At 41.5% G+C, this 13,112-nt stretch overlaps 1 protein-coding gene across 2 annotated transcripts in view; it reads left to right on the forward strand.

Annotated features, from left to right (window-relative positions):
• pard3bb (par-3 family cell polarity regulator beta b) overlaps positions 1-13,112 on the forward strand; it is a 167,326-nt gene that overhangs the window by 94,134 nt on the left and 60,080 nt on the right. For both annotated transcript variants that reach the window (XM_046404893.1, XM_046404894.1), the window contains exons 18-19: positions 1,457-1,672; positions 3,695-3,923. In XM_046404893.1, the coding sequence (XP_046260849.1) occupies positions 1,457-1,672; positions 3,695-3,923 (445 nt within the window). The remainder of the gene's footprint in view (positions 1-1,456; positions 1,673-3,694; positions 3,924-13,112) is intronic.

Raw genomic sequence — 13,112 nt, forward strand, 5'->3', positions numbered from 1 at the left:
TTTTAGAGAAAACACACACACACACTGAGCAGTGGTGTGTATAGGGAATCATTAGCTAAAGTGATGCAGGTTTAGCTATCATGAATCACGCTGGCATCATATCGACAAGCCGGAGCCAGCAAGGAATCCAAAATGTGTGTGTGTGTTTGTGTAAGGATTACCAGTATTTTGAGCTGGCAGCAGGCCCGGCCTTCCTCCCTTCTTCCCCATTTTTCTATGTCTTCCTTTCTGCCACCATGGTATTCCCCAGAGGAAACTTAATTTGCTCTCTGTCCGACGTCGTTCCTCCTGTCCTGCTCTCCACATCTTGCACACCTTCAGCATCTCTTTGTTATGGGTGGCAGTCAGCACATATCACTTTCTCTTCTCCCTTTTTTGTTTTACAGTCAGAAATCCCCACAAGTAGTTGGAACATCACGGCGTACTCGCGGCTTAACCCTGGAGTTTCTTTGTTTTTATCTTTACAGAACATATGATCTTTACCTTACTCTGCCTTGAATGCTTCCACCATTGCTCTGTCTTCTTATCTGTTGCTCTCCTCTTCATCATCCTTTCTGCTGGATCCCTCCCTCCCCCAGTAATATCTTTCAGAGTGTACTTGTGATGATGGATGGAGAACCAGTAACAGTGAAGCAGACCTTGCATCCATCACACACTCAACAGCAGCATGGTTAACTGCATCCCTTTTTTCCCCCTGCCTCTGGTTTGAGTTCAGCAGTGTCGCAGTCTTTCTGGCTCTTAGCCAGTGTCTCCATGCTGGACACTTCCCGTTGTATGATTTTGTTGTAACAGTAGTTTCACAGACAATTTAGTAAAATGAAACTTACACCATATAGACAAAAGTATCTGGGCACATGTCTTTATGGGGCTGTTGTTCAGGGGTTGGACGCAGCCCTTTACCTCCAGTGAAGGGAATTCTTAATGTTTCAGCATACCAAGACATTTTGGACAATGCTATGCTTCCAACTTTGTGACAACAGTTTAGGAAAGGCCCTTTTCTATTCCAGCATGACTGTGCCCCAGTGCACAAAGCAAAGCTCCATAAAGACATGGTTGGATGAGTTTGGTGTGGAAGAACTTGACTGGCCCGCACAGAATCCTGACCTCAACCCCATCCAGCACCTTTGGGATGAACTGGATGCAGGCCTTTTGGACCATTTGTGAGCTCAGTGCCTGAGCTCACAAATGCTCTACTGCATGAATTCCCACAGAAACCCTCCAAAGTCTTGGAAAGTGGAAGCTGTTATAGCTGCAAGGCTGTCAATGTGTTATGTTAATGTTATGGTCAGGTGTCCTAATACTTTTGTCTGTATAGTTTAAGTACTAATATCCAAAAGGAATACGGTATGTCAGTCCATGAAATATTGGTAAAAAATTCTGATGGTCTCAGCTGAGGTGTCATTTCTGAAGCCCTCCCATTTATCCATCTGTTGTTCTGTGTCTTTTTTTCCCCCAGCTCCATCAACCCCTCTAGAACTTGGACCAACCCTCGGCTTGAAGAAGTCCAGTTCGTTGGAGAGTCTCCAGACAGCCATGTCGGAGGTTAACAGAAAAAACGAATTCCTCCCATTCCACCGTCCACGCCAAAATATGGTCAGGGGAAGAGGCTGCAACGAGAGTTTCAGAGCAGCTATTGATAAATCCTATGATGGGCCCCCTGAAGATGATGATGGTAAGGGAGGAAGAAGGAGTTTTTGGTTTTTGTGTGTTATATTCCATCTGTAAATTCAATGTATCTGCAGTTGTCGGGTAGAAAGTGGTGTGTGCACATTTCAAACCCTTTTCATGCGTTCTTAATGGTTATAAATCAGGCCGCAGCTCCGTAGTTGTCAAGTCTGATAAGTTTAGAAAATATCTTAACTTTTGCCACAAGCCAGGAAGGACAGCTTGTCTCAGCGTGTCAACACATATGAAGCAAAGCTGGGCCTCAGCTTTAAATGTTTATCCAGGGGCTGAATGGTAGCTGCTCGCTTTGTTTCACTGGAAGGTGTGTTTTAATTCCCAGCTGTGTTATTAGCAGCAAACTCTTATCAGTCACCACTGGAGTAATGAGTCGGGCTGTTTCAGATCAGTATGCTCACACAGGATAGGACTAATAGGGCATGTCAACACCACACACACACATGCAGTGGCCACGTCTGTCACCACCTTTCTAAATGCTAAACACTTTGAGAGCTGCTGTTAATTGACTGAGAACACTTCTCTGAAGTGCATTGAAGATTTCTTTCTTTCTTTCTTTCTTTCTTTCTTTCTTTTAGTGTCAAATGTAATTGCTTACCGACCATTATGTGTCAGTTTTTGAGAGGTGGTTTAGCAGAAAGACGACCGTTGCTAACGTTTTGACAGTGAATGTTTAGTCAGGGTTCGTGTGTAGCTGATGCACTGTGAGCTGAATCCAGCTAATACCGCAGTGCTTCACAGTTTCCAGTGAATTTAGTTGTCAAGAGGACTATTCAGCAGAGACTTTGACTCACTGGCTTTGATGTGTCGTGTCAGCTGGGATGGATTATAGCGCTGAATATTTGTTTCTGTCATTCACTTTGTGTGCTTCCTGTCATGTCGTGCCTACCTTCACATGTGTGTTATCTTACTTATGTTTGATTTGTAGGTCTTCCTCTTTTTCTTTGTTTTATTCTTTACACGGTCTCCCTCTTCACTCACCATCACTGCATGCAATGCAAATCAGATGTAAATAAAACAAATCCATATTGAACCTGACATAGTAAATGAAACGTTAGAGGGTTAGAAACATTTTCTCTTGTGTTTGCGTTTACCTCAGTAGAACAAATGGCCCAGTCACTGGCTTAATATGATATTTTTTATATAATATTGGCACTAAACATCAGAAGAAATAACTACTTACATGATGCTGCAACCCACATTTATTTCCAATGTTGATTCACCAAATTTTCCATGTGGGCCTCAGTAAACCAGTGGGCTGCACACATTCTTGTTAAGCAGATGTAGGATTTGGTTTGGTTGGTTTGGTAAGAAGAAATTTAAAAGAGAAAACAAAAGTATTTATGAATGTCTTTTCAAGAAGAGTGTTTGAAATACAAATTCAAGTTCACCGCTTTAAACATGCTAACAGTTTTCTGCTGTGGTCATTTGAACTGAAGACCAAACAGGCTGATGCATAAACATTAAGCCATGCATCTGCAGACACGCACACACACACACACACACACACACACATACACATACAATTAGAATTCCTTTATGTTGAGAGACAGTCTTTGAAATTAAAGCTGAAGTGAACATTCTCACAAAGTTAAATCTGACAAGCACCCTCCCGTGTGTGTGTGTGTGTGTGTGTGTGTGTGTGTGTGTGTGTGTGTGAGAGAGAGTGTGAGAAGGAGAGAGAGAGAGAGAGAAATCCAGGCCTCTAATCTGTCAAAAAGTAAAAAGGCACCATAACAAGAGTTTAGTGTTATATGGTTGTGTATATATGGGCTGTTCACTGGTGACTATGTGTGCCTACTTTGTTTGTATGTGTGTTGTGTGATAACTTGCTATGTGGTCTTCACTGTATTGTGTTATGCTGTGGGTTTTTGCAGATGTTACTTGACTTTAATGCTATAACAAGTCAAAAATGCCAAATGGTTGCATACCACCGGACTCCAGTCTTCACAGAGCTGATTTCTTCTGAATATTGGAAGCAATACAAATTTTTTTTTTTTGCTGTTCCCTATAGATGATGGTTCGGAGCTGAGTTCAGGCCGGGACACCCCCGCAAGTAGTTCGTCCCGCCAGGGAGTGGGGGATCGCACAGAGGAGAAAGGCAAAAAAGACAAGAAAAAGAAATCAAAAACAAAGAAGAAGGAAAAGAACAAGGGGAAGGGAAAAGAGAAAGAGAAAAAGAAAGCAGAGGAGCCTGAGGAGACAGAAAAGAAGAGCAAAAAGATAGGCTTTGGCCTGCTGAGGTAAGTGACTGTGTGTGTGTGAGTGAGAGAGAGATTGATTATTTATTAGACTGTTGGTCCTAAGCATATATTTGTGGTCATATAACTTGTCTGCATTTGACATAAATCTTCTTTGTTTATTGTCTGGAAATCTGATTAAGGGAGTTCATCATTCACAAATACTTGTCCAGTTATTTGTGCGTGTAGGGACACAGTTTCTACTCATTTCATGCATTCATTTTGTATCATACAAAAATAACCCGTCGACATAAACACTGACGTCTTTTTCCTCCCTCATGAAACTCTGTCATGAGTTCACAGGCACAAAGACCACTTTAAGAGTCCCAAGGTCCTTCAGAGGTGTGGAAAATTATCTGTTGGAACTATTACATGTGATTAACTTGAACACTACATCTTCCAGTGTGAATGGGGCGTAGGTAGAGACGAAGCATGAATGGGGAGAAGTGTTCCCGTGAACTGTTTGTACTTTCTACCTTGGTTGTTTGCAAAATGGGATTTCACATGAACATTATATAGATACAGATCTCGAGAAAAGCACACACACTGCAATTTGATCTGCAAAACAGGCACAGCTTTTTAAAGTACACTTACAAAAGCAGTCTTTGTGAACCAGAACACAGAAAAACACTCCCAGATTTCAGATGTGGGTTTATCACAATAATTAAATCTCAAAAATGCGTGTTATTTAAAGTGAAATATTAGGCAATTAGCCTAATATGTACTAACTGCATTTGATTGAGTAGGTTCATTGCTTTTTCTTTGAAAGTCCTCACTTTTTTACTTCACCTCTTTTCCACTCTGTTTTGCTCATTCAGTGTGCTTTTGCTCTCTCATATAGTATTTGGTCAATAGAAAGAGGTCCTCTTAAGCTAAGCAGAAATATTCCTTTCATGATGTTTTTGTTATGCAGTTTAGCCTGTAAATGTCTCTTTATACCTGGATGGGAGTGTGAATAGAGATAGACGTGGTGTGTACTGTACAGTAAGCTCTTTTCCATCTTTAGAGTCCTTTACAGTCAGTTTTCTAATGAAACTCTTCATGCATCAAAGGAGGAAAAGACCTTGCGACAACAAAGAAAGCCCTTGTAGTTCAAGCTTGATAAAAGGTCAGTTCACCATAACCATGTTGCTCTTAATGTTTTTCCATTAAAAACAATTTCCCTCATTTCTTTTCTATGTGAGAAAAATGGTCCTTTTACTTATAAAAGTGTGATGGTGCTGACCTGTGGATCTATTCATATCAAGAATAAGAGATGGAAGGATAAAGAAAGTGACAAAACAGAAAATACAAATTGTCATAAATATATGCGAAACAGCACCGTCTGTAGAGCAGGAGAGAGAGCTGAGACAGGAGGTGCAGCAGATCCAGTTGAAGCTTAAGTCCCTTTCAGGCATTCGGCTCTTTGCTTTTGTCTGCAAACCATCATGTGTGACTGTAGTCATACGAAGTCAGACCTAACATCATTTCTCTATCACTTTCAACATACCACAATGCTGTCAGATTAACATTAAAGCTGCAGTAAGTAAAAAAATTCAAAGAGAGAGAGACAAGCACACTTGTTGTACCGCCGTTACAACACGGCTATGAGACAATAACGAAAAGGTAGTTTGGCAAAGCAACTGGCAAGCTGGCAACCCTGCCGGCACTACGTTCACAACCACACGAATCCCAAAGGGGACACGGCTGTTCCTACAGGGGTGTCAGCTCAACAGATCAGCACAGCAAAATAAGAAAAGGGTCAGAACTTATCTTGTTGTATCCCATGACTATTTAATGGAAAAGAACACATTTGCCTAAATAAAAATGATTTCGTAATCCCACTGCACCAGACAGGCAAGAAAAAAAGAAGAAACAATAGCTTTGTCCTTTCCTCAACTCAAAACACAAGCTTTTGACGCGAGCGTTAAGACAGGGACTTCTGGACGAGCCCCCAAATTGTCGTGTCCTGGTGCTCAGATCATCACAAATAAGGGAAGCTCAGCTAAAGAATTAACAAAGGAAAGGAATTGTATTCAACAGGTTCATAACAAATAAGTAGTTTCTAATTGAAAGGTTAACAAAAATGCCAGATAAATGATGCAGAAAAAGGAGTCCGATGTGACACGGGAGCGTTGAGACTGCCAGGATGGGGTGAGTTTTATGCCGCCTGGAGAACAGTGGCCAGCTGTCTCCAATTCCTAGATGACCTCCGGAACATTTTCGTTAAAGAAGGTTTTTTTCACCTACTTCTCCCCCTCAATCTCTCTTTCCATCTTAGCAATGTTTTAAGTGCTTCAGAGTTCAGGGAAGGTTACATCCAATTCTTTCTTTCTGTGTTCACCCATCTCTCTTCTGCCTGGCCGCTGCTCCGTTTGATTATGGTCTGGCCAGCACACCCAGGAACATCTCCGGTTAAATCTAACCGCATCCCTCTATGCACCTATGCCACCGTCCATCCTTTCATCTAACCAGCAATTCCCCCAAGTGCCTTAAGAAACCATATAATATACCCAAGGATATGGACCTTTCCTGTGCAGCACATCTTTCATCACCATAAGAGGGCCTTGATTAGGGCCCAGTGATATTTTCAGCCCCACCCCCACTTTTTTTGGTATATTTTTTGTAACCATTCTCCCTCTCTCTCTCCACCGTAATCTTTGCAACATTCCAATTTTTCCTCTCTGTCTACTCCCTCCAGCTCCAGCTCTCTATCTGCATTTGATTGCATATAATGGTAGTAGACTGAGAAGGCAAATTGGCGCTATTCAGTACAGTTCAGTCTAGGCCGAGCTGCTGATTTGTCGCATTCATCCAAGGGCAGCTTTGATTGGCCTAATGGTCTGGAGGAGAGGTGGTATGTGATACTCAGCCTTACTTCAAGGTCTGTGGTTTTACAGGAGTAAATGTTGTTTATCATTGGCTGGTTCACATATTTAACATGCAAAATCTCTTAACCGTACACTTCTTTATGTTTCTATCCATACATCGTCTGTAAAGACACACATTTGTATTATGAGGTTGCAGTAATAAATTTACGTCTTATTGTACTGTAGAACTTTGTTCACTGTTTTCTTTTTAATTAAACTATAATTAGCCAAAAGGGCACATTACAATTTAGTTCTTCGCATTAGTGAAGAGAGGGTGTATGTTGAAGTGTAGAAAGGTTTAATATAATTACCATAATGTTTCATTCACATTGTTAACCCAGACATTAAAACCAGACTCTGAACGTTTGTTTGAAATGCCCTTTAAAATGGACAGCTGGCTCTGTCATCTGAAATGCTGCCACATGCCAATCAGATATGCCAATCATGTGTGTGTGTGTGTGTGTGTGTGTGTGTGTGTGTGTGTGTGTGTGTGTGTGTGTGTGCGCGCGTGCGTGTGCGCACTGTGATCACCATCCCTCCATTATGAATATTCATGTGGTGATGAAACATGATTGGTCACACAGTCAGATGGTTGTCATACAGTTGGCACATGGTTGCTGTGAATCTTCCTCAGATTCAGTGCGTGTGTGCGCGCGTGCGTGTGTGCATGCGCATGCATGTGTGTGCATTGCGTGTTGTCTTCAAATTGTCTGCAGTTGTGTAACCCTTTGTTCCTCTCTGATCTGTGTATCTTTTCTCTTTCTTACTCAGACTGATAAGGTTGATACTTAAAAAAACAATTTGGCAACCTTCTCGACGTTCACGTTGCACACACACACACACACCTAGAATCCTAACTTAACATAATTAACATGGGCTGAGAGTATGGTTCTGCATGCTGTTCTTTCATCTGTGTGTGTGTGTGTATGTGTGTGTCTGGTTGTGAAAAAGAGAAGGAGGGAGAGAGACGGCCTGTACAAATGAAAATATGGTAATCTATTAGGTGAGACTGGAAATGTACAAGAACAGCAGAACCAAAGAGGGACTGGTGCTGCTGTTGCTGGGGCATCATGTTTATGTGATTTTTGATTTGTGTGCATGCTGTTCATTTTCAGATTGACAATGGTGTGAATTTATGAGAATCTTATGATAATACATGCATGGTTATCTGTTTGGTTGTAATCGTGCACTGCTGTACTCGCCACCATCCTGCCTCCATTGCTCGGCTTTCTGTGTGTTTCATTTAATATATGTCTTGACTATATGTCAATATATGTCTGACTATAAGCTGAATAATATGCAGTCATAAGAAAATTCTTTTCAAAATGGAATTTCATGGAAACAAAATTTAAAACTGTATGAATAAGAGGGGGGGAAGCATTAGACCGCCATCTGTCTTTTTGAGCACTGAGTCACTCCCTTTCTTTACCTCTCATTCAGGCCTATAATTACACTCTTCTCCCTATTTGCTCTTTTATTCCTGTCTATCTTCTCTCCTCCTCTCCGGCTCCCTCCAGCTGATCACAACGTGACACGTCTGTTAGGCTTAAAGTGCTCCTTCATTGGGACTGTTATCCAATCTCGATATTGGGGGTGCCTTTTCCAGCCATTGATAAATAGCTAGCTTTTTTTTTCTTTTAGCTTTATTTGAAAAAAAAAAAAACAAAAAACAAGACAATCATTGCAGTAAAGTTTGCATCATAGAATCGACATTAGCAGCGTAACATCTAGAAAGAAGACAAATTAAAAAAAATCATCTAGAAAATGAAGAAGGCTTCAGAAAATCAGTGCAAATAAATAGACTGAGGTGATGTGCTTCTAATACAGAGAATTCAGGGACGTCACATATTTAAAACACCATTTCCAGATAAGTATTGGATGCGTTCTGAAGCTCTTTTGATCAGTTGGCACATCAGTCTGTTATGTCTGTTGGCTGAGCTGCTGTGAAACAAAATGGTCAGGTTTGGGTAAAGGCAACACAAAATTTGTGCAAGCAGGCTGATTCAAGTTCTTTGTGCGTGAAAAACCCTGCCTTTTGACCGGGCATTGCCTGTCATTGTTTCATAATTATACAGCACATGCTTTAAGGGGGGAAGGGCTCACCAGCTGCCAATCAGACATTATGACAGGAAGTCATTGGAGTGTCACGGACTTATGTCATGCCTGCCAATCATTTGTGTGTGTGTGTGTGCATGTGAGAGAATGTGCTCCTACAGTGTCTGTCCGCTTACATGCGTGTTTTGTGCGTGTGCTTGTTATCGCAGCATACTTGTCAATCATCCATTCCCTCAGGGATCCATTCGCCAGTGATAGCAAAGGGAGGCGTGGCAGAGGGAGGGAGTGAGAGAGGAGCAGAAGAATGGGAAGAATAGGCGAAGTGAGAGTCACAGATGTCTGCACTCGTTTTCTGCTCGTTTGTCAGTGACTTTTCTCCTCATGGACCATTCAGAAGCACGAGTGTGGAACAGCCCCCTGAACGCTCGCTGTTCATCGTTCCCAGTGGCATATCTGTGTGCGTGTGAAAACGTGTCTCACACTTGTTTATTGCTTTAACTCATTATAGATGACGAGCCGCTGATGTTTTACGCAGTAGAACAAGAATTTCAACAATTTCCTGCGGGATCAATAAAGTTCTTATCTATCTGTCTAATATCATGCTGGCCAGTGTTCATCCAAAACTGTTTGGTTTAAGGTCAAGATTAGAATGGATGCCGGATAAAGCGTTAGTTGAGTGATGAACAAAACATACAAAGTGCTAATGGATTGAATGGTAATAAAATTTAAAGGGATCCTTTTCCAGCGGTTAGGATTCCAGTTTCAGTGCCATCAGTGTTTGATCACCAAAAAATTCTTTATTACTGTTTTCTGGGGGGTCAGTGTGGCAGTAGGAGAAAAATTCACGTTGGATAAACGAGCATAAATTATGATAACCTACACCTGTCTTTGGCAAGCTAAACTAAACCCAAAGTGACACAGCTGCTGGGCTCATTCAGTCTGTTTGACCATCTACGGTGATGGCGTATGTAGAAAACTTCTTGAAATATTTGAACTTCCTCAATTAAATGAAGCTGACTTTTAAACATAAATTCATATTTTGCCTCACTTTTAAATCAGTAAGAAGTTACGAACATATATTGTGTACAACAGATTTTATGGAGCTGCGTACTGCTTTCTTACAACTGTTTGGGAGCTCAACAACAACAACACGACTGTGAAAAACAGTAATACAATAATCCCCAGAGAAACCTGTTTATGTCCTTGTTCAGACATCAGACTCAAATAGTTGACTAGTTTTTGTTTTGTTTTGTTTTTTTTTCATCCTACCTTTTCCAGATGGAAGCTTTAAGAAACCTGTGTTTATATTCCTAATTAAGTCGTTTTCACATGCAAATCAGTAGCCATACACTTTCCTTACAGATTGTGGTGTTAGGTCATGAATATTCATGAGTCATCATCCTGTTCCCACTAATGACAGAACAAGAGGTAATTTATTCACCCTAACTGGCTGCTAATCAGCTGTTCTTACTCTGATATTCCGTGAGAAATTATGCTTGAGCCACAATGTTGTAAATTTTGAAACATGTTCTAGATGTCCAGACTACATGTGTGTGTAGGTGTGTATATTGTGTACTGCATGATTAACTTGCAAGTTTTTTTTTTTGTTTTCTGCCATATTGTACATATCTCATATTTTCCACTTTAGTAATTCATCATCAGAAAGGTTAAAGGTGATTGTCACGACATGATGAGACATGCCAGTTCAAATCACATTTACTGACTTTACTTATGCATACATGTACTCTTTCTTGTGCTGTTCAGATGCTTTTTTCTCTTACATGCTATGACATCTTAAGTGTGTCTGTTGCTTCCTTCCTCACATGCACAGAAAACACACACACTTTGTGTTTAATTGCCATATGTTTCTTATTATATTTTATGTGTTTCTTGTTTAGATATGTGTTTGTGTGTGTGTGTGTGTGTGTGTGTGTGTGTGCGCATCCATGCATGTTGCCTCCCATGATAACCCAGTAATAATAATATGAAGAGTGACTAGAGTGAGAGAGTAGGCCTAATTATGTACTAGGTGTCCATTATCGTTGTACGTCTTCCTCCTCCCTCGCTGTTCTTTCTCCTTGACTTCACTGCTGAATGTTGCAAAATCAAAGATAGTTACAGATGGTTTCTTGTTTTGCTTGGGTGTAAAATCTGACCTGATGGAGAAAACGCCTTCACACGTGAACAGCGATGTAGTTATGGAGAGAAGAAATGAAGGAAAGAACCTATGATGCAAAGCAAGGAAGCATAATACATCCAGCATTTGTTATCATATGCTATAAGGACAAAGGTATCGGGTCACCTGACCATTACACCAACAGGGACTTTAATGACATTGCATTCTAAATTCATAGACAGCTTTGCAGCTGCAACAGCTTCCACTCTTCTGGGAAGGCTTTTCACAAGATTTTGGAGTGTTTCTGTAGGAATTTTTGCCCATTCATGCAGTAGAGAATCTGTGAGGTCAGACGCAGATGTTCGACCAAAAGGTCTGGCTCACAATCTCTGTTCCAGTTCATCACAAAGGTGTTGGATGGGGTTGAGGTCAGGGCTCTGTGTGGGCCAGTCAAATTCTTCCACACCAAACTCATCCAACCATGTCTTTGTGTACTGGAAGTGAGGGGCCTAACTCAACAGCCCCATCCCAATACTTTTGTCTATCTAGTGTAGGTTACAGGGAAGGCACTAAAGAGGCACTACTACTTTCAGTACAGTCAAATAAGACCCTGAATTTGGCTTCTGGATACAGCTGAAGCTGTCATCTCAGGTTTTGTCTTATCTGTCCCCATCCTTTTTTTTTTTTTTTTAGTTTGTGGGTTTTTTAGTTAAAGTGACATATTTTGTCATTGGAGGGAACTCACTCCAACGAAATTTGTGCTCTGCATTTAACCCACCCAAGTGACGTGCACACACACACAGCAAACCCGGGGCAGTGGGCGACCGCGTGCAGCGCCCGGGGAGCAGTGGGGGTTAGGTACCTTGCTCAAGGGTACCTCAGCCATGGACACCGGGACGGGGAATCGAACCAGCGATCCACCGGTTACGGGTCCGACACCCTTTTGTGCATGGGCTTTTCTCTTTAAGTGTTTTGACTTGACAGTGATGAGCATGTAAGGTTAGGCTTCAAGATATTTCAGGTTGTAAGTAATACAAACCTTATGAAATCCAGCCTTATCCACAATTTCTTTTTCATCTTTTCATTTTCTCTTTGAAAGCTGAGCCAAGAGAGAGGAAACAGGGATGGCAACATAGAAGAGAGTAGAGGAGAAGATGGGAGAGGTTAAGTGCTGTGAGAGAAGTGTTTGATAGCAAGGGGGCGACGCGCCCAACGAGGCGGCGAGATGAAGGGGTGACGGCGAGGTGAGGTATGGATGGGAAGAACCTGAAATGAGGGTAATGAGAGAAAGGGAAGAGAGTGCTGAGGTAAAATAAGGAGGAAAAGGTAAAAAGGGAGGTGAAAGAGGGGTAAGTGAGGGGACGAGATGGAGTTGAAGAAAAGGGTAAGCCTCTAACTGTAGGTATCAGTAATTATAGCGAGGCTTGTCCCCTGTGAGGCAGATACACCCTGTTAATGCACACACACAGTTATAGCCCTTCATTGCCCACCGAACCTCCGTCTGTGGGCGGTGAATAGGCTTCTTAACCCTCCACCCCACCCCCTCCACATTAAAGCATTTCAAAGAAACATAATAACTCAGCAGACTGAGTACAATGTCTGTTTATTTCTTTAATTTAAATACCATCACACAGGCTAAACTACAAAACAGGTTTACACAAAATCGTACTCATTAAATGATGGTCATGAACACTGTTTTGCACAGCGCATGAGGAGGTATAACGATGCTACAAAAACATCAGAAGCAGTGGGTAGCAGAACTGTAGACAAAAGAATAATGCATCAGTAAATTTACTAGATAAATAAAACATAAGGCCTGTTATAAGGTCACAGTTGGCATGTTGGAGATATTAACTATTTAGTAGGTTTGACTGGCTCAGTTAACCATTTGATCGATCGCTGTTATTTGTTATATCGTTCACACCCTCTTTTCTCCATACTGGCCAACTGATTTGTCAAAACGTTTCTCTTTCTTCATTCACTAGCATCCGCAAAATCTGATGGCATCATCCTTTGTGTAGTTGTGAAGTTTAGTCAGTTGAGAGTGTGTGTGCGTACGTGAGATTCATGGTGTTCTCCAGGTAATGGCTTGTCCAATGTCCAGTAGTGCTGAGTGTGCTGTTGATGCTGACCACACACAAACTGTATTGACTCGTGTGGTTTGACTATTGA

Source organism: Scatophagus argus, chromosome 11, assembly GCF_020382885.2.
Source record: "Scatophagus argus isolate fScaArg1 chromosome 11, fScaArg1.pri, whole genome shotgun sequence".
Lineage (NCBI taxonomy): Eukaryota > Metazoa > Chordata > Actinopteri > Scatophagidae > Scatophagus > Scatophagus argus.